This window comes from Globicephala melas, chromosome 14 (genome assembly GCF_963455315.2).
Source record: "Globicephala melas chromosome 14, mGloMel1.2, whole genome shotgun sequence".
Classification (NCBI taxonomy): domain Eukaryota; kingdom Metazoa; phylum Chordata; class Mammalia; order Artiodactyla; family Delphinidae; genus Globicephala; species Globicephala melas.
Genome location: NC_083327.1, coordinates 25,397,826 through 25,425,184, shown reverse-complemented (window position 1 = coordinate 25,425,184; position 27,359 = coordinate 25,397,826). Strand labels below are relative to the sequence as shown.

The following is a 27,359-nucleotide window of genomic DNA, read 5'->3' as shown; positions in this document are numbered from 1 at the left end:
ATGTGGAAGCAAGTTCACTGTTCCAAGGAGCACTCTGCATAATGAAATTCCTGGGCTGACTGCACAATAAGTGCTTTGCTTCATCACAGTCATGCTTTCTTACATCATTACAGTTAAATTTCCAGGCACCAAAACCTACATTGACCCTGAAACCTATGAGGACCCAAATAGAGCTGTCCATCAATTCGCCAAGGAGCTAGATGCCTCCTGTATTAAAATTGAGCGTGTGATTGGAGCAGGTAAGGCTGTTGTAGCTTCCTTGTTCAGCTGTTCCATTTAGCCAAGATCGAAAGTCATACATCATAATGACAGGCAAATAATTATAACTCAAGTATAGAACCTTTGCATTTACCTGAACTGTTAGAAGCCATGAGCCTGTACTTGTTTATGAAATCTTAAGAAAAAAGTGAAAAAGAAGCACGTGGTGCAGAGAATCGTGTATCTTTTGTCTTCTGTTGGATTTTTAAGATATCGTTCTATTATAAGCTATTTCATAATAGTTCTGGCCTGTCCAAGAAATGACTTCGTATTTAAAAATAATTAGAATGTCCCGAATTTTGCTGGAATATACATCTCCTCTGACTTGATTTACCATCTTCCTGCTAAGCTTTAGGTATTAGCCGTTGTGCTGTGTAATTCCATGTAGAAAATTAATATGTATGAATTATTTAAAAGGAGCATTATTTTCTATGGATACAATGTATCTTCAGAATAATTATACATTTTTGGATCAAGTCCATTCAATCTAGCAGACATAAGTAGATATGAATTCCAGATTTTTAAATCTTTGAGAAGTATTTGCTTCTCAAGCTGTGAAAACAACAGCAATGTTTAGAATTTGCTAATGTGCCCTTATACTCTAGTAAGCAGTGTACGTTATGCAGCGTATTTCAAACCTGAATGTTGTTTCTGAAAGAGTTTTTGTTAACCCAGTTAAAAAAAATAATAGTTTGTGTAACAGATAGTTTAGGAAAGTTTAAAAGTGCTTTTAAAGAATTTAATGCATTTACTTTGAGAGAGGAAATATTTCTGAAATTAAAATACACCTGCCTTTTCTGTTACTTCAGGAGAATTTGGAGAAGTCTGCAGTGGTCGTTTGAAACTTCCAGGGAAAAGAGATGTTGCGGTAGCCATAAAAACCCTGAAAGTTGGTTACACAGAAAAACAAAGAAGAGACTTTTTATGTGAAGCCAGCATCATGGGGCAGTTTGACCACCCAAATGTTGTCCATTTGGAAGGGGTTGTTACAAGAGGTAGATATTGATTCTATATTTCATTTATCCAGCGAACTGTCAGAAATTAGTGTTATTTCATAGATACTAAAAAATCAAATTGTAAATACATTGCATATTCTTAATGAATTTTTTTTCTTGATATGTAACTGACTAAATTTTCTTTTGTGTCACCATCTCAGAAAAAAAATCAGGATAAATGAATGCAGGTTTAGAGCTAAAGAATATATCTGAAAGATAGATGGAGTGACAGATATTTTCATTTAGCTTCAAAGCCACAAAAGTAATACAGTTTAGTCTTCGCATTTTCTTTAAAGTGTCATTTTCTCTGAGTTTTGTTCACAAGGCAGGAGTCAGAAGAACACATTGACTTTTACTGTTTAATTTTGTGAATCGTGACCACATTCCAAACAGACAGTTAATGACTCTTTGCATTTTGCAGCACTAAAAGCGTTAGAAATACTCACCACTCACCCAGTCAGTCTTTCAAAAGAGCACCATGTGTTTTATCCGGAGTGAGAAAGAGGATAAATACGAAGTTTAGATTACAGTTTTGGAAGCAACACTGTTTTTTCTTATGTATATATTCTTGTAATTTTAGGGAAACCGGTCATGATTGTAATAGAATTCATGGAAAATGGAGCCCTAGATGCATTTCTCAGGGTAAGTAACAAAGTTATTCTCCCATTCTAAATATACATGCTACCAATGTAATTTTCTGAACTTTTCTTTGCAGTGTAAAATGTGAACAGTGTAAACTTTAACAGGTCACAAAATTGTCTTTGAAAAACAGATTAAAAGAGTCTTAGACTGGATTGAACTAGAATATTTTTGAGCATTTAAGTGATACAACGTAGTTAAAAAATAGTTTCCATTGACATATTACCACAAGTATGGAGGATACCTGAAGCCCTGTAATTTGAATACCTGTTGTAGTGTAGCATTTTACTTTTTCAGTACAATTATAAATGAAATACAGACATAATACAGAGAAGACTGAGAAGTGAGATAGCCATTCAATGTTGGTAGGATGATCCCAGCTCTGCTCTGTGGAACCATTTCTGTTATATTGTTATGTGAACACCAAGCCTAAAATAAAGAATTATGAACCTTTTTAGAGTTACAAGTATGTTATTTTTATAAATAATAAATTCTAAATGTAAAAACATACGTATTTTTACATTCAGAGACTTTCCACCTAAGAACGTGAACACATGTTAACAGTTTTTCAAATGGCAAAGAGAAAATAATGAGAACATACATGATCTAGAATGATAAGTTCAACCCATTTTAATAAGGATTCAGAGGATTTCGAGAGGTCTTTATTGCTGCATCTTGATGATATGCAAGATGCAACTGTCATCTTGCATATGACGTGCAAGATGATATGCATAACTGTCAACTCTCTGGAAGAAAGCGTCACCTAGCAAGCTCATCTGCTCAATCCACGGTCCTCATGCACCATACCTGCAATTCAGTTGGAGAAATCTGTGGGTTAAAAATATATGGTGGCCAGTTGGTTGCAAAGAGTGCTCAATTCTACTTGCTAGTACATGTATTTTAGAGAATCTTGGTTATAAGTAATGTACCTACGGATAGCAATGAAAAGTATAAAGTGAAAACCAAGTCAGCCAGTATAATCCTTTTCTACCTCTTAGTTTCTCTTCACCTTTACTCAAAAGTTTTTTCACATTTACATTTTTTACCATTTGGAGAAAGAAAGCTAATATATGTATCTTTATCCCTTTTATATTTTTAGATAATTTGTGTAATTTTTGGCAAGTGAGGAAAACAGTTAGCTGTCAGGGATCATTTTTTTTTATATTCCATTCCCTAACTTCGATTTAAAAATTAGCATATACTTTTGGATTTGCACAATCTGAAATTATTATTAGTTAATGTTAACAACACATCCATATAAATAACTAAATGATTATCAGAACTCTATTTTATATTACCTATCAAGTTAAATCAGCACCTGTTATGTTTTTCACAAGTGTCTACACTACGTAGAAAATTAACTGGTGGTTCCTAGTATACAATAGAAAATGACTAGGGTGCAGACATTTTTCATGGTGATTTTTTTTCCCTTTCAAAGTATAGCTAACTGGACTTTCATTTTTGTCTTCCTGTAGAAACACGATGGGCAATTTACAGTCATTCAGTTAGTAGGAATGCTGAGAGGAATTGCTGCTGGAATGAGATATTTGGCCGATATGGGATACGTTCACAGGGACCTTGCCGCTCGTAATATTCTTGTCAACAGCAATCTTGTTTGTAAAGTGTCAGATTTCGGCCTGTCCCGGGTTATAGAGGACGATCCAGAAGCTGTCTATACAACGACTGTAAGAAAAAGTCTATTACTGCACCTTTTCATATTCCTGCGATTTTCCTACCAAGAAAGCAAGGCCTAATAATACAAAGCTAAATGGGAGAAAAGAGGCAAATTGATCTCAGCTTTTAGTTGTTGCTATTTTTTTCCTTTTGGAAGAATCTTTGTTGCTTTTACAATCTACATATAGGCTAAGATGAGAAGTAATGATAAAAATGAGAACAGCTCATTTTATATTGGGATGTTCATATAAATAATATACACATACAACATTTGGTTACTAGCAGTCATAATTGTAGCAGAAAAATATAATCCCATTTTAATAAAGGTTTTAATAAAAGATTAACTATGCTAATTCCTATAACTTTTGTAAGATTAGAAAAAGGGAAAATATGAGGATTTACTTATATACTATTAATATTATTCCAATATTTCATTCCATTTTAGTAGCTGTTTTGTCTAATTTGTCATCTTCCTTTCGACTAGACTCTTGCCCTACAGCCACATAGGTCCATTATTGATTTGCCTTAAAAATGAAACTTTAACTGTGACATTTTAAAAAACAGATTAGTAACTTTAAATGCACTTAGAGAAATTCAAGATGAATAGACCTGATACTGCTGAATTGCCAACCAAATACACAAGTGTTTAACTGTAGCTTTATGGTTCTGCTATAAATGTTTTATACATTATTATACATACTTAAAAAGTATTATACATACTTAAAATGTCATACTTAAAAATACATACTTAAAATACTTATACAGGGTGGAAAAATTCCAGTGAGGTGGACAGCACCTGAAGCCATCCAATACCGGAAATTCACATCAGCCAGTGACGTATGGAGCTATGGAATAGTCATGTGGGAAGTTATGTCTTATGGAGAAAGACCTTACTGGGACATGTCAAATCAAGATGTAGGTATTACACTACTTAAACAAAAAGGATTTATTTAATACATTAATATTCATATTATGGGACGTGTAGGTAATGGCTCATATGAAGAAACTTTTATAGAATCATAAAAAGATGATTGCTGAGTTTTCACAATTATTACCACGTTACCACAATAATTACCATAAATTAATGGTTCAATTAATTTCATTTTGTCTTCATTTTGAAGAATTGCTTTTTCTTTTTTTATTTAAATTCTCTGGACATAATAGAAGCCTGCAAAGGATATTTCTCCTTATTAAAGGTAATCATGCTGAGCTTGCACACCTGTAGTGGGAGAGTCACATGAATAAAAGAGTTATTTGCAGAGGGGAGGGTGAGGAAGGTTGTGTTTGATTTTGTTGTTACAGCTTGTCTTTCTTTTTTTTAATTTCCTGATAAAATCTGTTTAAATTATCTATTGTTGATTGATTTACTTAAATTTTAATTTCATGAGATAACCTAGATTTTATGATCAATATTGGTGTTTCATAGTGATATTTTAGAATGTAATCACAATGGGACTATCTTTGGAAATTTCTTCTAAAAATACAACTTATTAAATATGTATCTTGTTACTAAGGCATAAGATACGTCGTTATCCTTTAAGAAGCTGATGATAGTTCTTGAGCGTATACATCTCACACAAAGAAACCATTTATAAAACAATATAGCATAAGTGCAAGTAAATATTTGCTTCTCTAAGTTGAATTTTACGAAATTAACATTTCTGTAAGCCAGAAGCTTTCAAGTACTGGCAGATTCATGTGGCTTAATTTATTGAAAATATGAGTGAAATTTAGATAAAAGTAGAGCAAATGTAAAGTCTAGGAAGGTACCCTGGATTTGAAGGTGACTTCCAGGACTTTGAAGGTGACTTCCAGGACTTTGAAGGTGACCCTGGATTAGAAATATGGAGAAGACCTTGGCTCATAGTTGATTAGAGAATTTGCCAAGGGAGCCCTTTGGAAAGTCCAGAAATAAAGGCTTAGTGAAGTGTTTGGGGACCAACCAAATAGACTCCTGTGCATCTCCTATAAGGGAGATGCATACATCGTTAGTGATTTGAAATGAAGGTTAGGTTGAGGCAAATTGATGAAAGCTTTTTTTTGAAGGAATTTGGAAATGGTAAAAATGCATGCTCTTGAAGAATAGAGTAAAAAACTAAGTGCTGCTTGAAGAAATTCTATATGACCATTGAAAAGAAGGATGTGACAAGCAAACCGGTTTGGAGTAGTCAATTCTTGAGGTACTATAAACATGGACAGCAATAGATGCTGACTAACATTAAAGTTGAGTTATTTTTCAAAAACAGATCATGATCATTGTTATATAAAATTAGTATCCTTTTTTATTTTAGAATTTTCCACATCAAGTTCCTATGGTTCTTAAAATTTATAAATAGCTATTTTTAGACAACTAAAATGAGACTGCTTGTTGGTATGGTAATTTTCAATACATTTTAAAAAAATTTTTGAATTGGCTGAAAAATTCACAGCCTAAAGAGCGGGAGCTTTGAAATCAGTGAAATCTTTTGCTATTTCGAATTGAATAATGACATAAAATTTTTTTATTTGGGGTTTTTTTTTTTTTGATTTTGGTTTTGGTTTTTCAAAGATATAAGTCTGAATGATGAGTCCGTTTGGCAGAGGCAAAGTTGTTAATATTTGACAGGTCTCAGTGTCAAAGATTTCATGGACTGTCAAAATGTGGGCAAACAAATCCTTGGGGCAGAGAAAGAGAAATATTTACATTTCCCTAGACACTCGGTAGAGTTTCATTTCTTTTGACACCTTCCTTCTGTACTAGATTCAAACATAAAGGGAATGACAGGAATATAAGATGACCTAAATTCAAAGTTCCCTTAACTTCTAAAAATAAATAATAGAAATGGTTAAGAAGAAAAAAAAATCTTCAATTTAGTTTTTAGTATTCCCTATTGTTTTTCTTGAAAATTAAATATCATAAATGTATATTTAGTCTATCAAGCATTAATAAATATTTTTACTGATCAAATGAAATTTTTATAGGCACAATGAAGTTTACTTCTGACCTAGAATATTTTAGCACCATCTTTCTTCTTTTTTTAATCACAAAGGTGGGAATTATTAAATTATTAAATTCAAACACAAGAAATTACCTATGCAGTTCAGTTTTTATAGTGAAATTGATATTAATATTCTTCTTAAAGCATAATATTCATTATTTTATACTTATGTTAAACTGGTATTTGAGCAATTATATGTTTAATCTTCAATATACAAATGGTGGAAAAAACTGGATAATTTAAAATAATGAATTCCATTCTAGCAAAAAAATTCTCTAGAGAAAAGCTTTTTTCTTGGAGTCTCTGGGTAGGAGACCATGGAGAGACTTAAGTGACCTGCCAACTCCCTGATGCATATGGAAATCCTCTGTATATGTGAATATATGTTATTTTTCTGGGAATGTTGCTTTCATCAGATATTCAGAGACACTAATGTTTTAAAAATCAGTCTAGATTGATCGAGAGAATCACCCTTGATTGAATCAACTCACTTTATATTGTTTAAATTTAGTTGCTAGAAATTTGTTAGGGATTTTAGAAAGCCCTCAAATTTCAATACTCGGATTACAAGAGACTTTTCTTAAGTCACTATGAGAACAAGATCTAAGTTGATAGTTAATATTTGTCAGGAACTCCACAGAATTCTAGGCTGAAAGCTAAATAAAGTGAGGTTTCTGTGATCACTCTGAAGAAATAAAAAAGAGGTACACTAGTCCCTTAGTATCCATGGGACATTGGTTCCAGGACTTTGGCAGATACCAAAATCTGAGGATGCTCAAGTCCCTTATACAAAATGACATTGTATTTGCACTAAACTTGTGCCCATCCTCCTGTATACTTTAAATTATCTCTAGACTACTTATGATACCTAATACAATATAAATACTATGTAAATAGATATGAATACAATGTAAATGCAGTGCAAATAATTACTGGTGTGTGGCAAATTCAAGTTTTGCTTTTTGGAATTTTCTGGTTTTCCTTTTTCTTTTGAAATGTTTTCATCCATGGCTGCCGAATCTGAAGATGTAGAATCCTCCCAGGATATGGAGGGCTGACTGTATTGTAAAATCAATGAGGTAGATAGTGCCAGGAGGCTTTAGTTGCACTCTAAAGCAGGGAATAAGCAAGAAAATCTTGGGAAAAGATAATATGCGTATGTATGAAGTTCCCCACACCCAAATAGGTTTATCACAGGATTACTCCTCACTGTTTTTCATGTGCCCATAAATTTCCTGAGTTTTAACTGCAATGGAATCAGTTAGAATCTAGGTATTTGCAGTTAAAACCAAAAGGGTAGGCTTTCCCAATAAATTTCCAACTTTCATTCTTCTGTAAAATCTGTAGGTGTTTAGCCCTTTCCATTAATGACCTTTCAAAGACAGAACTTATATGTATAAATGCAGTCAAATATAATACATAATACACAAATTGGAAATACTTATATTCGGCATTCACAGCAGCTGTCTTTTAATTGAATTTATGTCTTAATTAGTCCGAATATAATTTTCATAGTCAATTTATGAAATTTTAAAATTCTTCATTATATGGATTACTTTTTTTCCTGTTTATAGTACTCAACAAAGTCATTTCTTCTTACCTTAAGGTAGGCCAATAAATCATCCAATTTACTGGTAGGTAGTCACAAGGATGGTAAAAAATTAAGCACCCATAAAGAAAGGAGACATAAAGATAATTCTTTAAAGTGGTCCATGAAAAGACATTTTAGAGCTTTGAAAATAGAATATGCTTGTAACTAAGTTTATCCTCAGCTAAACTGTGAGCCCTCAACTTTTCCTTTTAAAAGTCACCACTGATTTATTACTTTTTTATATTAAAATATAAAAAATTGTGGATTTTTTGGTAAAACTTTGCTGTAATCCTGCAGGTGGGGTCCAAAATATTTAATTGCCTAAAATGTGGGTCATGTTATTGTGAGGTTAATGAGATGAAAATGGGCATAAGTGGAGAACAGAAGCCAATCATGTTATCTCCCATTTTGAGGTATTATAGGCCCATTATCATGGGGTCTGTCTGTGCTCCTTTTTCTCTTAACTACTGTCATACTGTAGTAATACTGAAATACATCTCGGCAAGCAAATGTGTGTTTTCCAAGTATTTCTCTGCAGTCTAAGAAGTGTCCCTTGTTGGATCCCAGTGTTCTTTTAAAACGTCATTTACCCTAGTCACTTCCTATCCCTCTGGGAATGATCTAGAATTAGAAATTGCTATGAATATTTTCCTTTTTTTCTTTGACTTTTATTATAATGCTAAGGCTAGACCTCAACAGGCAAATCCAAGGGGTTTCTAGTAATTTCACAAAAAGATGTTTTAAATGAATTCCATGGATAATTACGTAATGCTTTTAGAAGTGTAGGATCAGTCATCTTACTGTGTGTTTTGTTGTTTCTGAGAACGTGTAACTATTTGCACAGCACACTTTTTGTTTTCCCAGTTGGAAATATAATGCAGCTCTCAACAGCATGGGCTCTGGTCAGACAGCCTCCATCAAATTCTGTCTCTTCTACTGACAGCTGTGTGATGTTTTCCCGGTGCTTAACTTCTCAGCACCTCTGATTCTTTGTCTCTAGAATCAATATAAAAATAGCTGCCTAATAAGGTTTTTGTAAAGATTAAATGAGATAATTAAAACAATGCTAATCGTATAGTAAGTATTCAATAAATATTTACTATGATTATTGTATCCTTAAAAGATAACTTGTTTCTCTGGCAGGCTAACCAGATAAAACCTGCGGAACCTCAAGTCTCAGTTCCTGGCTGAATCATCCCTTGAAGGCGGGTTTATCCTCAACAGGCTTGCCTTGAATTATGCCAAACTATGCCCTATAGAGACCAAGGTCACCAGCACGTATCTTTGGTGCCCCTGTAGGTAGGAGCGTGATTGTTAATGGCAGCTTTGGAGTCCCAAAGTCCATTCCCAGTCCAGAGCGTCTCTTATTTTAATTATACTTTGCTGCTGCTCCTTTAAAAATTTGTAAACCTCTGCGTTTTTTGTTTTTTGGTTTTTTTGCGATACGCGGGCCTCTCACTGTCGTGGCCTCTCCCGTTGCAGAGCACAGGCTCCGGACGCGCAGGCTCAGCGGCCATGGCTCACGGGCCCAGCCGCTCCGCGGCATGTGGGATCTTCCCGGACCGGGGCACGAACCCGTGTCCCCTGCATCAGCAGGCGGACTCTCAACCACTGCGCCACCAGGGAAGCCCAACCACTGTGTTTTTGAGAGCTAGAAGTTTCATTTTGTGTTGATAAATGTTCTCTGTTCTAATACTAGGAATCGTCAAATTTCTGTAGTGCAATAGGATAACTACAGAAGTTTACTAACTCTTTCATTCCTGTAAGAGTTATTTCATGTTACTTTATTCATTGGCACAAAGATTTAAGAATATATTGTGCTCAAAGCCAAAGAATTCTAATTGGAGAGCTGTTGAAGGGTATTTTGTCAAGAGGATCATGATAAGGTTTAGATGTACGTTTCAAAGATTATTTAGAGAGAAATAAAAAAGGAACGATTTCTCTACCTGCATTGTTCCTTTCAGAACTTCTGAGAAAAAGCTACAAGTGGGGAAATAGGAAGTGGTAGAAAATAGTAAGCATTGCCCCAATCTTATGAGCATGGGGGTGGAGTCCCATCAATTCAGAAAAGTACTGCATATGTTCAGATACAAGCAACCTCAAGATAGAGGAAAGCCACTCTTTTCCCCGTAAAAAAAAATGTTTACTCTTTGGTCATTTTGAATATATAAAGTTTTACCAGTTATTAATTTACTTATTCACAACTTGAGCCACTGTTTAAATAACTTAATACAGCTTTCCAAAGCACATTATTTTTAGTTTTATCTAACTTGTTTAACATAGAGCACTTTTGAATCCTAAAATAGCGCTGTCCCTGGAGTGTTATACAAAGCCACATGAAATTCTTTGCATTTAAAAGTTTTTTTTTTAATTTAATTCCTCCTGTAGTTATATGTTGATGATCTCTACAGAGGTCCCATTTGTGTATGTTTTCTTGTGTGCTTTTTAAAGGGATATTATTATAGAGGAATGTTTACAATGATATCCAACATTTGTAGTTACAGAGTCATAAACAGGAAAATTTTAAAACTCTCATACGACTTTCACTAGCATTCAATACCAACACTGATTAAAGTCACTTAACGCTAAAGTGTTTTCTCCCTAGCTGTTATTCAAAATAAAGTACTGAAGGAAAGATCCCATAGTGTGAGACTTTGTAAAGACATAACTACATAACTATGGGATAATGGCTCCATTACTGCAAAAATAAATATATATTTATGTGTTGTACTTTAATCTATTATGTTCATGGTATTTTCTACCACACTTCCCCCCACCCCACACCAATTTAATAAAACAAATATAAAGGTAACATTTTAAAAATTGTTGTATTCAAAATTAATAATAAACTTTAGGGTAAATAAGCTTTAAAACAAAAGTACATAAGCAAAAATAAATAATTTTCACCAATCCACTAACCTAATTTTCAGAGTAAAGCCATTTCCAATTACAGCACTGTGTATGTGTATATATACACACACACACACACACACACACACAGAGATAGAGAGATATCCATATGCGAAAATATATTTCTACCATTTGAGTATATTGTATTTAGGAAGTAGTATCATCAGAAAGTGGTGACTAATTGTGCATGTAAGAGAGTCTAGATTGTTCTCATTTCAGCTCTCTGGATGGGATGGCTGGAAGTGTCATTAAATGAAAGAGTAAGAGCTTTGGGGAAAGGTAAAAAAATTCAATTTTAAATAAAGTATGAAGTTCCTATGGAAAATCCAGGGGAAGATATCTAGTAAACGAATGGACTTACAGCCTAGTGATCAGGGGAGATTTGGGGCTGAAGATTTTATACTTACGAAATTTTTCAAAAATTATTCTATTTATCTCTTTACCTTTTAAACTTTATCAGTTTGCATATATAAATTTTCCTTAAAGAAAAGTGGACACGGTTTTTCTTATACAGAGGATTTTGTCTAAAAATTGTTGATGCTAGCTACTTTATTTATTCCATCCTACAACCTTTCACATTTTAATGTGCTATTCTTGAACGTCAGCAAGCATCTTAAGGATATGTTTCCCTACAAATATTAAGTTCATCGACATTTCTTAGAGCCAGCTTTTGTCTGCCTACTTTAGTCCTGTTTTCTTCAAAAACTCAAGGTTACCTCTTTTTTTTTCCAGAGAGCCATTTTTTCCTACATTTCTATTACTATTATGTTAGTATCAAAGGATTTGTTAATCCCTCTTGAATAATATTTTGATGTTTTACAAGTCCTTCTTATTTGTGTTTTTTTGCTTTCCTGTTATTTTCCCTGTGCTGCTCAGATTTGTAACAATGTCTGATTTTAAAATCTTTTTTTGCTTTCCATATAAATAAAAAACCCAAGTCTAAATAAGTAATTTTTGGACTTTCTGATTGCCGTGTACAAATGTTTATGGAGGCCTAGTGTGCATTAACATTCAAAGATTGATACAAATAGCCTCTTAGGCTGTTAATAGATATAAATGGGTAGTGATGTGCTGATAAAAATTTAACAGCCAGCACTCTGAGTGGGAAACTGATTTGTAACCTTTCCCAATTTCCTGGTATAACACTTTCCTCCCTCCATCCCCCAAGGCTGGTTTCAGTCTGCCTGTGTGAGGTCACGGGATTTGGAGTTGGGAAGTGATCCAATCACCTTTATGAACAGTACAAATTGGTTCTAACACAATACTGTATCTTGTAACACTATACACTTCATCAGTATATAAGCTTCATATTGTTTAAAATAATAGTGTGCTTGGTAACATTTTCTGTCATAGTACATTCACATATTTGGATATCTTGCTGAAAAGTATCATTTGAACTCTTCAAAAAGTGAAACTTTGTGGTAGGGGCTAATTCTGGGTAACTCAGACCTTCTTTTTACAACTTAAGGAATTCATACATAAATGTATGGGAAGATATGTACATGCACAGCTATATACAATAAAATGGTTCTGTTAACATCTTCCCTTTTGAAAACCTCTGGGATGACATTAAAAAAGTTTCCATCTGTTGCGCCCTGGGTGAGCTTAATTGCTGCTCACTATCGCCGAATTAACTAGGAAATGTCATCATACCCTGCGCTTCACGCACCCCTTAACAGCATGCTTAACATCCATGGATGTTTTGGAAAAAATAAGTAAGTCTTTTGCATAGCAGTGTACTTTACTCTTACCTGGATAAATCACTTTGCCTCCTGGGCAATCCGTTTGATTATAATTGAATCTCAGTCAGTAATATTTTAATGTCCTTTTGGCTATTAGGTTATAAAAGCAATAGAAGAAGGTTATCGCTTACCAGCGCCCATGGACTGCCCAGCTGGGCTTCACCAGCTGATGCTGGATTGTTGGCAGAAGGAACGTGCGGAAAGGCCAAAGTTTGAACAGATAGTTGGAATTCTAGACAAAATGATTCGAAACCCAAATAGTCTGAAGACACCCCTGGGAACGTGTAGTAGGTAAGAAATAGCTAAAGAAATGAAATCTGGGAGAAATTCAAACTTCATATGAACCATGTATCTCCTCAGCCCCACCCCAATGGCAAATCGACATTTGTGTTGTTGTTAAAGTCCATATTAAATTTCTTATCTTTATAGAAGTTTTTTTTTTCTTTTCAGATGGCTTGCCTTAGTTAAATCAGTGTTTAAAGAGATCTATTCATTGTTATTGCCTTAAATAAAATTTATGATCAATATCACTGGCTGTCATTTTAGAAAAATTTCTCAAGTGGATTTGTGTGATTAGGTGGCATTTTACATTATCAATATTACATGGATTTTTATTGCTGTTGCCCTAGTTTTTTATTATATCCATTTTATCTATTGGATTGTTTTGCTTTGAGTTTCATAGTAAAATGATTCCATGAAGTTAAAGATTATTAAGGTAATTCAATATATGATTTAAGAGGTATACCCATTAAAAAGAACCTAACCGAACCGCCCCATGCATGCTTCATGGTAATGGTAATGTAGATTAGTAGTTATTCGGCTTCATCTGCCAGGTAGACCTGTTGCTCTGTCGTCTGTACTGTAGTCAGGCCCTTGCGGAGGTGTATGAACTCACAAGGTGCACAAGGGGTGCCATTAGTACAGTGGGTGCATTATGTTCTCAAAAGCACCCTCTGAACAAGTTAGTCCACAGCCAGATGTGCTTTCTGTACTCCCAGTTACTTTCAGAGAAGCAAATGAACAGATATTTACTGATTACAAATATTGTTGGCCATACTCTGAAAAGTACATGGAAGATGCAATCTGCTGGTTATCATATCTAAATAAAATAGAAATTTTGTAGTTAGTAGGGTTTTGGGGTGGTTTTTTTTTGTTTGTTTGTTTTTGCGGTATGCGGGCTCTCACTGTTGTGGCCTCTCCCGTTGCGGGGCACAGCCTCCGGACGCGCAGGCTCAGCGGCCATGGCTCACGGGCCCAGCCGCTCCGCGGCATGTGGGATCTTCCCGGACCGAGGCACGAACCCGTGTCCCCTGCATCGGCAGGCGGACTCTCAACCACTGCGCCACCAGGGAAACCCTAGGTGTTTTTTTTAAACTTCTTTTATTGAGGTATGGGTGATTTACAATGTGTTAATTTCTGCTGTACAACAAAGTGATTCAGTTATCCGTATATATACATTCTTTTTCATATTCTTTTCCATTATGGTTTATCACAGGATATTGAATATAGTTCTCTGTGCTCTACAGTAGGACCTTGTTGTTTATGCATTTGGAATTATTGGGCAAACTTTACACATTAGATTTTTATTAGCATATCTGTTTGTTATTACAATATCAATTAAATATGTAATTTTATTTTTTATATCCTTATTTTTGTGGGGCTAAGGCATGCTTTCTTTCGTAATTCATGAAAAAATTTGCTTTTCTGTATTATTCTCACCCAGGCCAATAAGCCCTCTTTTGGATCAAAACACTCCTGACTTCACTGCCTTTTGTTCAGTTGGAGAATGGCTACAAGCTATTAAGATGGAAAGATATAAAGATAACTTCACAGCAGCCGGCTACAACTCCCTTGAATCAGTCGCCAGGATGACTATCGAGTAAGCTTAAACCTGCAAAATTATATTGAAGAATGTATCAGGTGCAATCCAAACGTTAGACTTTAGGTCATCTTCCATATATTAAAGAGGTATGAGCCCTAAAATCAGGGAGAAAATTGTCTCTTTAATAAGTGCCTACCATGTCCCAGGCATTTTGCTAAACAGACTTCTGAACATACAATATCTTTTTTAACCTTCATGGCAACAATTTTATTAAGTCAGTAGTTTTATGTATGACAAGGCTAAGGCTCAGAGAATTTAAATATTTGCCCTAAACTGACTCAATCGTAAGTGGTAGCTAATTTGTCTCCATAGCCAGTGTTCAAAACACCACCCAGTGAGACTTCCTCTTTCATTAACCGCTGTATTATCTATCTTTTAAAATTTTTATTTTATACTGGAGTAGAATTGATTAACAATGTTGTGTTAGTTTCAGGTGTACAGCAAAGTAATTCAGTTATACATGTATAACTATTCTTTTTCAAATTCTTTTCACATTTAGGTTATTACAGAGTATTGAGCAGAGTTCCCTGTGCTATACAGTAGGTCCTTGTTGGTTATCTATTTTAAATATAGCAGTATATTCATATCAATCCCAAACTCCTGCTGTATTGTTTAGATTCCTAGTCACTGGGGAAACTTTCTCCATTGCAAAAGAGGATTTCTTTCACCATGTTTGTATCAGACATTAAAAATCTCGAAATTTTAATACCAAAATGCATTATGAAATCCAGTATGAGCACTTTCTGAAGAGGTCAAAGGACGCCTAACTCAATTAAACGTAATAAGAATTTAACTTAAGTTTTGGAAGGTTTGTGATTGATTGATTTTTTTTTTTTTAATTGAAGAATGACCTGATAAAACAGTTTTTGAAATTGCTCTGAACTGGAGGTAAAAAGAAGTAAATATTTCTTTCCGGCTCTATAACTGATGATGTGGTCTTAGGAAATACATTTAGTATCTCTGGACCTCAGCTTCCTTGGCTGCAGCATAACTCTTACAATGCAGTTCCTCTCAGTCAGTGTGTTTGAAAATGGGAAACAATTATCAAGGTTCTATTAGTGGGATGCTATTTATGTACTGTTGGGAGAAGTGTTTCACATTTTTCAGATGAGAAGAAAGCCAGCAATCACGTACTCTTTCCTGGCATGTCAGGAAATGGCATATACACGAATTTCGGCATGTGCATGCTCTCTCGTTTGGTTTTCTGCTAGACACCACGTGGGTAGAGCTGATGTAATTACACCTGTCTCTGCAGAGTAATCTACTCCCCTGAAAAACCGTGCTTCGCAAGGTCTCATTAGACCACGGCTATGAAATATCACAGTACTCTACTGTGGCTATATTTTAGCTACTTGTAAATACCTAAGCTCAGTCTTTTTGGCTAATAGATACAGCTGGCGTATGGCAAATTTAGGCTATTAAACATAGGTGTTGCACACTTTAAGGAATTTTTTTTTTCCAAAATGTGGTCAAATGATTGTACTAAACTGAAGTATACAACCAATAATATGCTCAGGATTACCACACGTTGATTAAACTCAGTATAATACTTTGTATGATCCTTGATGATTCTTGATCTACTAGAGCCATGCAATGTTTCCATTCATACTACATCCTATTTAAACAATGAAATATTTTTAACTTTCCTTAGATTCAAGAATACTACATTTCAAGTAACGTTTCCTAGCTGTACCTTAAGTTAATAATAATTTTAAGGCTTTGATAATTTCTTAAATAAAATGTCAAATCAAAGAATTCCCTGGCGGTCCAGTGGTTAGGACTCAGTGCCTTCACTGCCTAGGGCCCGGGTTTGATCCCTGGTCTCGGGGAGCAACCCCACAAGTCGCGCATAGCGGCTAAAAAATAAAGTCACATCACCCTGTTAAAAAAAAAAGGTCAAATAGTTTAAAAATAACTGATCACGACAAATTGAGATCCTGAGTAGCAGGGTTTTACAAAGGATAATGTTGATGCAGGTTGCCAATCCGACCCACTGTGGGAATAGGATCTTAATGTCCAAGAACACCAAGATAAGATCTGTGTGCCTAAGAGAAACAGATTAATTAAAGAGTTGATGACAGTTTAGTACCAAATAAAATGTTTGCAAGGTAACTAATAAAAACTGCATTTGTCTTTTTCAGGGATGTGATGAGTTTAGGGATCACACTGGTGGGCCATCAAAAGAAAATCATGAGCAGCATTCAGACTATGAGAGCACAAATGCTCCATTTACATGGAACCGGCATTCAAGTGTGATAAGCGTTTCTCCCTTATGAGGGAGACTATGGACCACGAGAGAACAGTACTGGCCTTCAGTATATGCGTAGAATGCTGCTAGCGGACGGTTGATATCCTGGGTCCTTCCTACAGTGAAGAGAAGATTTAAGAAGCACCTATAGACTTGAACTCCTAAGTGCCACCAGAATCTATAAAAAGGGAATTTAGGATCCACCACTGGTGGCCAGGAAAACAGCAGTGACAATAAACAAAGTACTACCTGAAAAAACATCCAAACACCTTGAGCTCTCTAACCTCCTTTTTATCTGATAGACTTTTTAAAATGTACATAAAGAATTTAAGAAAGAATATATTTGTCAAATAAAATCATGATCTTATTGTTAAAATCAATGAAATATTTTCCTTAAATACGTGATTTCAGACTATTCCTTTTTAAAATCATTTGTGTTTATTCTTCATAAGGACTTTGTTTTAGAAAGTTGTTTATAGCTTTGGACCTTTGTAGTGTTAATTTATGACACATTACTACACTGGGTACCTTTGAAAGAATCTCCAATTAAAAAAAAAAAGCATAGCATGATTGAAGATATATCTCTGTCAGAACATTGGTATCCCTTTTGTGCTATTTAATTTTGTTTAATCAGTGCTGTTTTGATTGTTTGCTAATTGGCAGGTAGTCAAGAAAATGCAAGTTGCCAAGCGCTCTGATATTTTTTAAAAAGAAAGTTTTTTTGTAAAGATCTGACAACACACTATCTTTTCAATGAAAAAAGCAATAATGATCCATAAATACTATAAGGCACTTTTAACAGATTGTTTATAGAGTGATTTTACTAGACAGAACTTAATAAAAACTCAAATTGTAGGTTTATGATTATAAAAAGAAAGATGAGTCACTTCATCTAAAGAATGTTGGTGGAGGCAAGTCTCTGAAAGCAAGACTATCCAGTGTTATCTAAAATTTAATCTGAGCACATCACGATTTTTTCAATATCAAGACATTAGGAAATTTAGGAGAAATAGTTGACATATATTTTATATCCTATTCTGTTTAATGCAGTCCAAACACGAAAGGAAAGAATTAAGTTTTATATTAGAACTCTGAAGCATGATAAAAGGGGCAGTTCACAATTTTCACCTTTCAAAAACAAATTTGCTGCACAGAATATCACCACTGCAGTTTTAAAAAAAAAAAAGTCTTTTTACATGTGAACGCTGATGTGAGACGCTTTTTAAATGAAAGAACGCATTTTACCGTGTAAGGAAGAGGTGAAGGGTCTGGCTTTTTCTTTAAGCTTTATTAAACAAGATTATTTGATTACTGTGTTAGAATTTCATAAGCAATAATTAAATGTGTCTTTATAGCTATTTCAGGAATGTATACATATTGTGAGTAATGCTTTCAAAAGTAACGAAAATCATGAACTACCCCAGAATTGAACTGTTGTATTTCCAAAGAGAATTGGGCTGTTTATAATGATTTTAATAGAGAAAGATCCCAGGGATCGGTCCTAATTGGTCTTGTTTGATAATGTGGGCACCCACAAACAAACGATCAAATAACAGAAACAAAACCTGTAAATGTTCCTTTGTAAAACTTGTAAATTTTATTTATACTGTCTTGTTTTGTACACACATTTCTCTGTAGTGGGCTCTGAATACATTGAAAATGCACTATATTTTTCTATTTCACTTGCAGAGCATCACAAAAGAACAGGTATTTTCAGTGCTACATAATGTGTTTTCCCACATTTAGGACCAAAGATGGCTATAGAAAAACTCAAAAGGATTGCGTCCCAACCCCTCCCCACCCCTTTTTTTTCTTTTAAGTCACTGTACAGTGTTGTTTGATATTTTAATTTATTTTTTGATTGACTAGAAAAATCATTTTAATTTCACTAAAATGTTTTTTGTCCCTAAGGAGAAATAATCTGTAAAATAATTTTAGTTAGCATAATATAGTCACCTAGACACTTCCATTTGTAATCTTTGTAATAGACTGTAAATATATTTTTGGAACTATAACACAATGTGCTTGAGGGTTATTTTTCAGTGTCTGCAGTGTATACAAGTGTTTATACTAAGTACAGCACTTTACAATTCTAATCAGTAGCATTGGCCTTTGTGAGAATGAGTGAAAGAGTTTGAGTGAGTGTTCTTAATTCCGTTTGGATTCTAGACTCACTAAGAATGAAGTTCTTTTCTTGTTCATAGCTTAAGGTGCTTATTTTTTCTATTAAAATTAAATTAACAAAAAGCCATTCTAGAAATAGAAGACATAGTAGGGTACATGCAAACGGTGTCTTTCCTGCTTTTTTCTAGCACTAGATTTATAGTTGAGTAGTCTTTCTTGAGTAGAAGGGCAGAATAAAAGTTTTTTTGAGTTTTTTTTCAAAAATAACTTTTTCCTTCAGCAATATACCTCATCTGCCTTAAATTTTTTACAGCTCTTTACAGGGAAAGGGAGAAGGGATGGGAAAGACACAGCACAATAGGAAGGGTATGACGCATCACTCTCTCGTCGGTAGGTTTCTTTTCCCAATCAACATTATGATTTTGAAATACATGTATGTGAAACAGATATTCAGAGAAAAGTAATTAACCTTGTAATGCTGATTGTAATACTGTCTTCCAGAAAGAGATGAAACGGTATAACGATGAGAATGTACAACTTGCACCTTGAAATCCTTTTTTGTTTTGTTTTGTTTTGTTTTTTTGATAAATTAGTGCTCAGGGGAGGAAGGATAGAGAAAGCAAATGTCAGAAAGAGAATTCAAACGTAATAAAAATGCAAAAGGAATCGGCCTCCTTGCTTAAACAGAGCCACCTTTTTTAGAATGCTGTCTTCACACATGACTTGTGTTTTGCATTCGGGACTGAAATAAAAGTAACTTTTGTTACATCTGAATCTAACATTTTCTCGGCGGTTGATCTGGGCCTTGTTTACTAGGACTGGTGGTTTATGCTTGTCAGAGCACTCTGAGTTGAATCATATTGTATACTTATGTAATCTACATTAGCTAGTACTATTTAGGATGCTATTTTAATTGCTCCTCTTATCCGTGTTTTTAAGACAATTAAAATGGTGTAAGTCACCTCTCTTTTTTATTTAGGTAATGCTGATATTCTCCCTTTTGTTTCCTGAGTAGCCTGGAACTGTGCTACTCACTGATGTGCATGTTCAAATAAATTACTGATGTGTATTTTTTTGCTATATGTGGAGAAATCATGGGGAACTCGGGGCGAGATGTGCTTTTTGTTGGTTGAATTTGTCCCTCCTTGCCTAAGAATTACTACAGGGGTCATCCTTTTATAAGGACAAAATGCTTTTGAACAGTGTCTTCAATGTATCAAGCACAAATAACTCTTTCTTCAACACGAAGCATAAGTCTCTTTTTACCAGCTTACAATAATAAATGAGTCTATTAGACAATGTAAAGAAAATCCTGTCTCCAATCATTGGCGGATTCCTTTATGTCCCTTACTCGTTCTTTATTTTCTTACACAATATCATGAAAGGAGATGTTTAGAGTCAAGGTTTTATTTAAATATTTCAGGGAGCCAATCAGAATATGAAGAAAATTATTATCCTTTTCATCCCCTCCTTCTGCACACAGACTTAATTCCACTCTAATTATTACAGAATAACAAGTTAAGACTATGTCTTCAAAGAGCTGAACTGTCAGATATTTTAATTAAAACCTCTTTTGTTCTTTTTTGAATCTACAACTACATGGTACTAACAAGAATATTTGCATGGGAAAGGTAATACTTTGTCATGAAACCCTGACAAGTATTTCTTACATTTAGTATAATACAGCAACTTGGAGAGTCTCTGTGTTTAAGATGCTGCAGGATGCAAACAGAGTCCAGAGAAAATGGGAAAAGTGATAAATCTGGTTATCTGATTGTTTATCAATGACACTGACTTAGATCAGACCAACTTGCACCTGAAATAAACTAAACACTCCCTTTTCTCCAGCATCACCATTGTAAGCTCTACAAACTCTGAACAAATATCCAAACATGTTTCAAAAAATGAGACTAGGCAGATACCAGGTGACATGCTATCACTAGTTATCACACTCCTGATGCTGAGGCTCGGGGTAGGCTGAACTGAAGTTGAAAGATAATCTTGAAGTCTTGGCTGTCCCTGACTCTTCCACAAGCAATGCCCTTCCGAAGTTCACACAGTGATTATTACACAGCCCGAAACACTGACGCACAGTCAAATGGTCTCTTAAAGTACTGGATTTATAAGTGGTACAAAAATACACTATTCTACCAGCACTTGTTTTCCTCCAAAAGTATGAAGCCGTTATGAAGGATATACAAGTTCTATCACTAAGTAAAAATTAGATTTTAATACTTTCAGTGATCATCAGTAACAAGTTTTTGCTGAAGTATTTTTATCTTCTACTGTTACCCTTTGTTTTATGTTGTTAGCTACAGTAAAAACTATCAATTTTGAGAGAAGCCTCTGAGAGGATCAAAGAGGTGATCAAATTCCTAAATTCAATTCAAAAGATTGTAACTGCTGATATTAACAAATGATAAAAGATAGTGCATGGTGACTGGCAAACCTGCAACCTGCTCTGAAGGGAAAAGCATGCTCTTGGCTTTGTGGCAGTGGCCCTTCAATAGCCCCTACCCAGCTGCTCTACTGTTCTGTCTAATGTATCTCAGCGTAGCTTGAAGAATACGAACAAGAGAATAAAATATTTCAATAGGATGCTTCTGTGAACCTCATTAGAGTTAAGTGCTGTAGGGGGGTATTTTTTTCAAGTTCAGTGATTGAATGTAATTAAATCTATTATTAAACAATAAAAGACCTCTTCTGATTGACCTTGAGGTTAAAATAAATGTAATTAATTGATTTAATTTAATTGGACCTCTCTCCCAAAGTTTGGTAAGTAGCAATAAGTAGATCTAGTCTAGTGTTCCATGGGTCTGTGACAGCACTAGAAATCCCTTAGGTATGTAACAGTAGCAGGGATTCTCAAATTGCTGGCGTTTGATGATTTGGGCACAGTAACAAGTGAGGTGTTGTCTATTCTAAACCTCCATGAATAACAAGCAAAGCTCCATAAGAAATAACCTGCAACATGTATTTCATTATTTCAGATATCCCAGGTTTCCACTACTGAAGGTTATCTTTGTTTCCCTTTTGAAATTCATAGACTTTAATTAAGTATATTTGTAGTTTTATATATAACTTAAGAACGCACAGGGACTTCCCTGGTGGCGCAGTGGTTGAGAGTCCGCCTGCTGATGCAGGGGACACAGGTTCATGCCCCGGTCTGGGAGGATCCCACATGCCGCGGAGTGGCTGGGCCCGTGAGCCATGGTCGCTGAGCCTGCGCGTCCGGAGCCTGTGCTCCTCAATGGAAGAGGCCACAGCAGTGAGAGGCCCGCGTACCGCAAAAAAAAAAAAAGAAAGAAAGAATGCACAGTATATTTTTAATGAATGATTAATCATAGATCTTAAAGATGCTCAGAGGAAGAAACAACAGGCACATTTGTTTTGGGTAATGTTGGTTCTAGTTTAGCAGAAGACAAACACATACTGTTCAAGTCTCACCATTTCATTATGGAACCAAAATTAAATAAAATGAATGACTGGACAGCTAACTCGAGAAAAACAAATAGAGAATATTAAGCTACATATGCAGAACTGTGTTCATATAAATCACATTTCTAAAATATTTCACAATTCACAGAAAGGAGGCCAACAACTCACACATACTTTTTTACATGAATTTGCAGACACTTATTAAACAGATCGTTAGACCTATAGTAAAATACAAGAGAAAGTTCTAAATTTAACCTGGTGTCCCCCTGTCAGTTAGCTAGAGATAAGCACTGTTAAGATTGAAAACCAGACAGAATATGTGGCTAAAATGTTCTCTTTCTAAATGAAAGAGACCCACAGCTTTCTTCAGCTCTGACATGTGCACGAGTGTTTTAGGGATCTACTGGGCAGGGGGTCTGCTGGTCATATGTTATTGTAATTCCATGTTTCCACTTAGATCGTCACCCCTTGCACGCTGAGCTCCAAGTGTATTCACCGGAACCCAACTTAACAGAAACCACACGAATCTGACTTTACAAACATACGTGCTTAGCTTGACCTGAGAAATAGACAGGAGTTAATGCATGGGCTCCTGCTGCTATTTCAATGGCTCTGCTTCTCATAAAGGAATACCTGTTAGCTTAGCTGTGGTGCAGGGCCAGCAGACACGGAGCAATTAAACTTCTTCTGATCTACCTGAAAAACAAAACCAGCAAACACCAAAGAATGCCATCCTTCAGATTTGCAAAGGAACAAGTAATACTGTTTATTAAAGTGTATACAAAAGCGTATATAAAAGGAGCAAGTAATATTATATATTAAAGTGTATATAAAAGGCAGGGATGAATTGCAGGAAGTCTGGAGAGTCCGCTAGGAGAAGCTGAGTGTAATGGAAGAGGCCATAAAGAGCCACTGGCAATTCTGACCAGAAAAAAAAGGATGTGGTGGGAATAGAGTTTACAGAACCAAGGTCTGGCCCTGATGCTTGAAGAATGAATTAATTACTCTCCATTTCTGGATCAGAGCAATAGAATCACCTTCTGCGCTTCCACAGCATTGCTCTCTGTTCTCACATTCTCTCTCACTTTTCTACACGAGGGAAATCCCCGTCTTCAATACACAACTCACAGTTGTTTCCTCCAAGCCTTCACTGACACTCAGGAGGTAGACTTCTCTCTTCTGTGCTTTGCTTCTGCTGCTGGTGCTGTGATTCCCCTATTGTGTTCTGTCAGATTATGTGTGTGTGTGTGTCTCTCCCACTAGATCAAGGGCTCTTGGAGGGCAGAAGCCAAATGGAAATCTTTGCTTTATGTCCTTTGGGATTTAGCTGTTTCTGGCATTCGGTAGACACTCTATAAATATTTTAGAATGCTTGAAGTGCAAATTAATTCAAATTGGTTTTTTTTTTTCTTAAAGGATAGTGTAGATCAGGTGCTCTGAAGGATAAATGGGGTAGAGTGAAGGTGGTAGTAAAACGGGTGTTGAGGGAGAAACTAATTGCAGAGAAAGGATGGATGCTTCTGTGATAGGCTGGGGCAGCTGGAAAGCCCGGGAGACTGAGTCAATGAACACAGTGATGGGGCCCCCTGGGTAAAAGGGAGGTGGGGAGGAGATAATTCGTAAACAAGACCAAATAGCAGCATCTTCCTGATGTTGAAAAAAGTAGGAGGTATCACTGGTTGTAAATAACAGAGCAAGATTAAAGAAGAACTTGAAATCAAGTAGAAGAAATTGGACTTGATGAGAGAGACAACGAAGAGCTATTTACCAATATCTTGTCTGACAAGGCAAAGACATGGGGAGAATGTTTTGGGTTTTTTTGCGGTACACGGGCCTCTCACTGCTGTAGCCTCTCCCATTGCGGAGCACAGGCTCCGGACGCGCTAGGCTCAGCGGCCATGGCTCACGGGCCCAGCCGCTCCACGGCATGTGGGATCCTCCCGGACCGGGGCACGAACCCGCGTCCCCTGCATCGGCAGGCGGACCCTCAACCACTACGCCACCAGGGAAGCCCGAGAATGTTTTTTAAGGAACAGTAATCTGCAGAAAGATGTGAGCTGTGATTGTGAATATTTTAAAATTAAACCTAGGCAAGGGAAAAGAATATTTTTCTTCTTCTGGAATGAAAAATTCTCTCACTCCAGCTCTCAATCTCAGGATTCTATCAGTAATTCTATAGTTAAGTAAGAATAGAATGAAGTAGAATTTTGTGGGCTTACTTGTGAGTCTAGTTACCATTTACATCTTGAAGAGGCAGCAGAGTGTGGTGGGTGATGGCAGAGGGTTTGAATACAGACCATGTGGGACTAATTCCTGTCACCACATGGGTAATACAGAGGAGACAACTTAATTTCCCTGTATCCTTTCTCCTATCTTACCTGTAAAATGGGACTAAATAGTACCCGCTTCAAGAGTTGTTAAATTTGTTAATTGATACTTGGAAAGTACTCAAAACAGTAGTAAGTGCCCAGTACAAGTTAGCTCTTATTATTTCCCTGGGAAATATTTTTGTCTACATTTCTTTCTAACTATCTATTTGACACACACTTATAAACACACCTTTGTGAATTCTGAAATAACTCACTTACAAATACATTTTAGAATATTAATTATACATTTTCCTCCTAAATTTCAACCTTATCTTTTTCTCAGTTTTTAAAAAATCACTACTGATCCTATCTCTCAAAAACGATGGTTCATTATGTCCAACTGATTTTAGCTTTTCGTTATCACTGGAACCTAGCACCTTTTTCACAGCCACTGCCCTAAACTACGTTTTCATCATCTCTCACCTAGACTAATGTTACATCCTCCAGTGTGTTTGTCTTTCTCTAATCCTTTTTAATTATGACCTTCAGAGTCATTTCTCTAACACGTATCTGATCTGGATTTCCCCCAGTTTAAAGAACTTTAATGGCCTCTCACTGATCAGAGAACTGCACTCAACATAGCAACAACAGTTGGGATCCTGCCTTTCTGATATTCACCATTATCCCCACCTGCTGGACTAAACCACTTGTGATTTTGGAATACAAAGTTCTTTCATGCTCCCTGTCGTTATGAGTTTTCTGAGAGAAGCAAGTGAGTCTATTTTATTCCTCCTAGTATCTATGGAGCCCAGCACAGATTTAAAGGCTAGTGGTAGCTTCTATGCCTATACCATGAAGCAAGAATATGGAATTACCTTTAAAACAAATACTGGATAAAAATTTAAATTTGAGGAAAAATACACAATCCCCCTCAATTCATAACTGGTATCACAATGTCATTTTTTCACTTTCTAAGCATCTTCTTTACTGACTTGGACACACCTCTAGGAGCTATACAACAAAACAGATCATTTGTTAATAAGCATAGCATTCTGAGTTATAATAGAAAATTATATCTATGTGCTTATGTGCAAATTTACATTTTCTCTCATCTAAATATATGTTTTAAATTTTATCTTTCATTGCTACTTATTGGAGAAGTGGTGGAGAGAATTCTGCATGACTTTATTCTGCCATCCAATCAAGGAATCAGAAAATCTCTAATTTTCCATTACCCAGTAATGTTATATAATATTTTATATTTCTTTATCAGTCAATTACTTCACCGCACAGATAGGAAGCAGAATTTTTGTGCAACTCACATTTCTATTCCAAAGCATGGCACAGTTCCTAGCACCCTGCAGATTCCTAATTGGTGTGTGTTGAGTGATTGAGAGTCATGTGACCCCCAAGCTCTTCACTGCCTCAAAGACTCTGATACAGCAGCAGTAGGTCCTAACCTAATGCATGAAGACCATTCTCCAAAACTGAGCCTCTTAACCACTCTTCTTCTATTGAAGTGTCTCTTTTCAATGTCACAGAAGTTTCCCAGATGCTGCACTATGCCATGCTTCACATGGTCCTCATCTTCATTGACCTGAGAGATATGCATAAACCCATCTGAAGCCTCCAGACCACAGCATCACAAAGATCTACACATCTTTTTTTTTTTTTTTTTTTTTTTTTTGCGGTACGCGGGCCTCTCACTGTTGTGGCCTCTCCCGCTGCAGAGCACAGGCTCCGGACGCGTAGGCTCAGCGGCCATGGCTCACGAGCCCTGCCGCTCCGCGGCATGTGGGATCTTCCCGGACCGGGGCACAAACCCGTGTTCCCTGCATCGGCAGGCGGACTCTCAACCACTGCGCCACCAGGGAAGCCCAAGATCTACACATCTTGTCCAAACATATACTCCAAATGACATCAGCAACTTATGATCACATCTTAATTTCTGATTGGATAAAATCATCATATTTATATTCAATTAGCTGCTCACAAACTCTTTTGAATGAAAAACAAACATGGAATTATAACTTCATCCTTCCAAAATACCATTCTGACTAGTTAAAATATCACCACTGCCATGACATATATTCTTCTCCCCATCTTTTTCCAAATAATCAAGCTAACAACTTTACGTATTTTCCTAACCTTATAGCTACTCCTCTCCTTTAGTAAGAGGTCTATATGGCCTTAGCACAGGTGATGTCACATTTAGTATTTAGCCTGTTATCTTGACTTTAACATTCTTAAGATGCATACCTTCATGCTTTATCATGTGGGTATGCCGGGTTAAATAAGCAAAACACCTGCTTCTGTAATTCTCACTCTACCTCTATTCTCTGCTCCCAAAGCAGCAGCAGACCCTGCTCCCTGCCTGTGTAACATGTTTGGGAAGAGGGCTGAAGAGGTTTCCCATCTACTGCTGCAACAGAGCAGCACCCTGTGGTCCTTGTCCCCCACCACCACATCTTCCACCTGCCTCGTGTCTGTGGAAAAACTTTAGCCAAAGAATAAGTTTAATCAGAGAACTGAGAAAATGCAGAAACAAAGGAAAACAGTCAAAGGAGACCA

At 35.9% G+C, this 27,359-nt stretch overlaps 1 protein-coding gene across 4 annotated transcripts in view; it reads left to right on the top strand.

The window, feature by feature from the left end:
- Nucleotides 1-20,340, top strand: part of EPHA7 (EPH receptor A7) — a 167,134-nt gene extending 146,794 nt beyond the window's left edge. For 2 of the 4 annotated variants that reach the window (XM_060283314.1, XM_030859511.2), the window contains exons 10-17: nt 126-239; nt 1,068-1,253; nt 1,834-1,895; nt 3,368-3,577; nt 4,332-4,481; nt 12,885-13,078; nt 14,511-14,666; nt 16,811-20,340. In XM_060283314.1, coding sequence (XP_060139297.1) covers nt 126-239; nt 1,068-1,253; nt 1,834-1,895; nt 3,368-3,577; nt 4,332-4,481; nt 12,885-13,078; nt 14,511-14,666; nt 16,811-16,925 — 1,187 coding nt within the window. In that variant the 3' untranslated portion in view covers nt 16,926-20,340. Of the gene's footprint in view, nt 1-113; nt 240-1,067; nt 1,254-1,833; nt 1,896-3,367; nt 3,578-4,331; nt 4,482-12,884; nt 13,079-14,510; nt 14,667-16,810 lie in introns of all 4 variants that reach the window. The other 2 variants (XM_030859512.2, XM_030859510.2) reach the window with 1 other exon arrangement.
- Nucleotides 20,341-27,359: the final 7,019 nt, after the last annotated feature.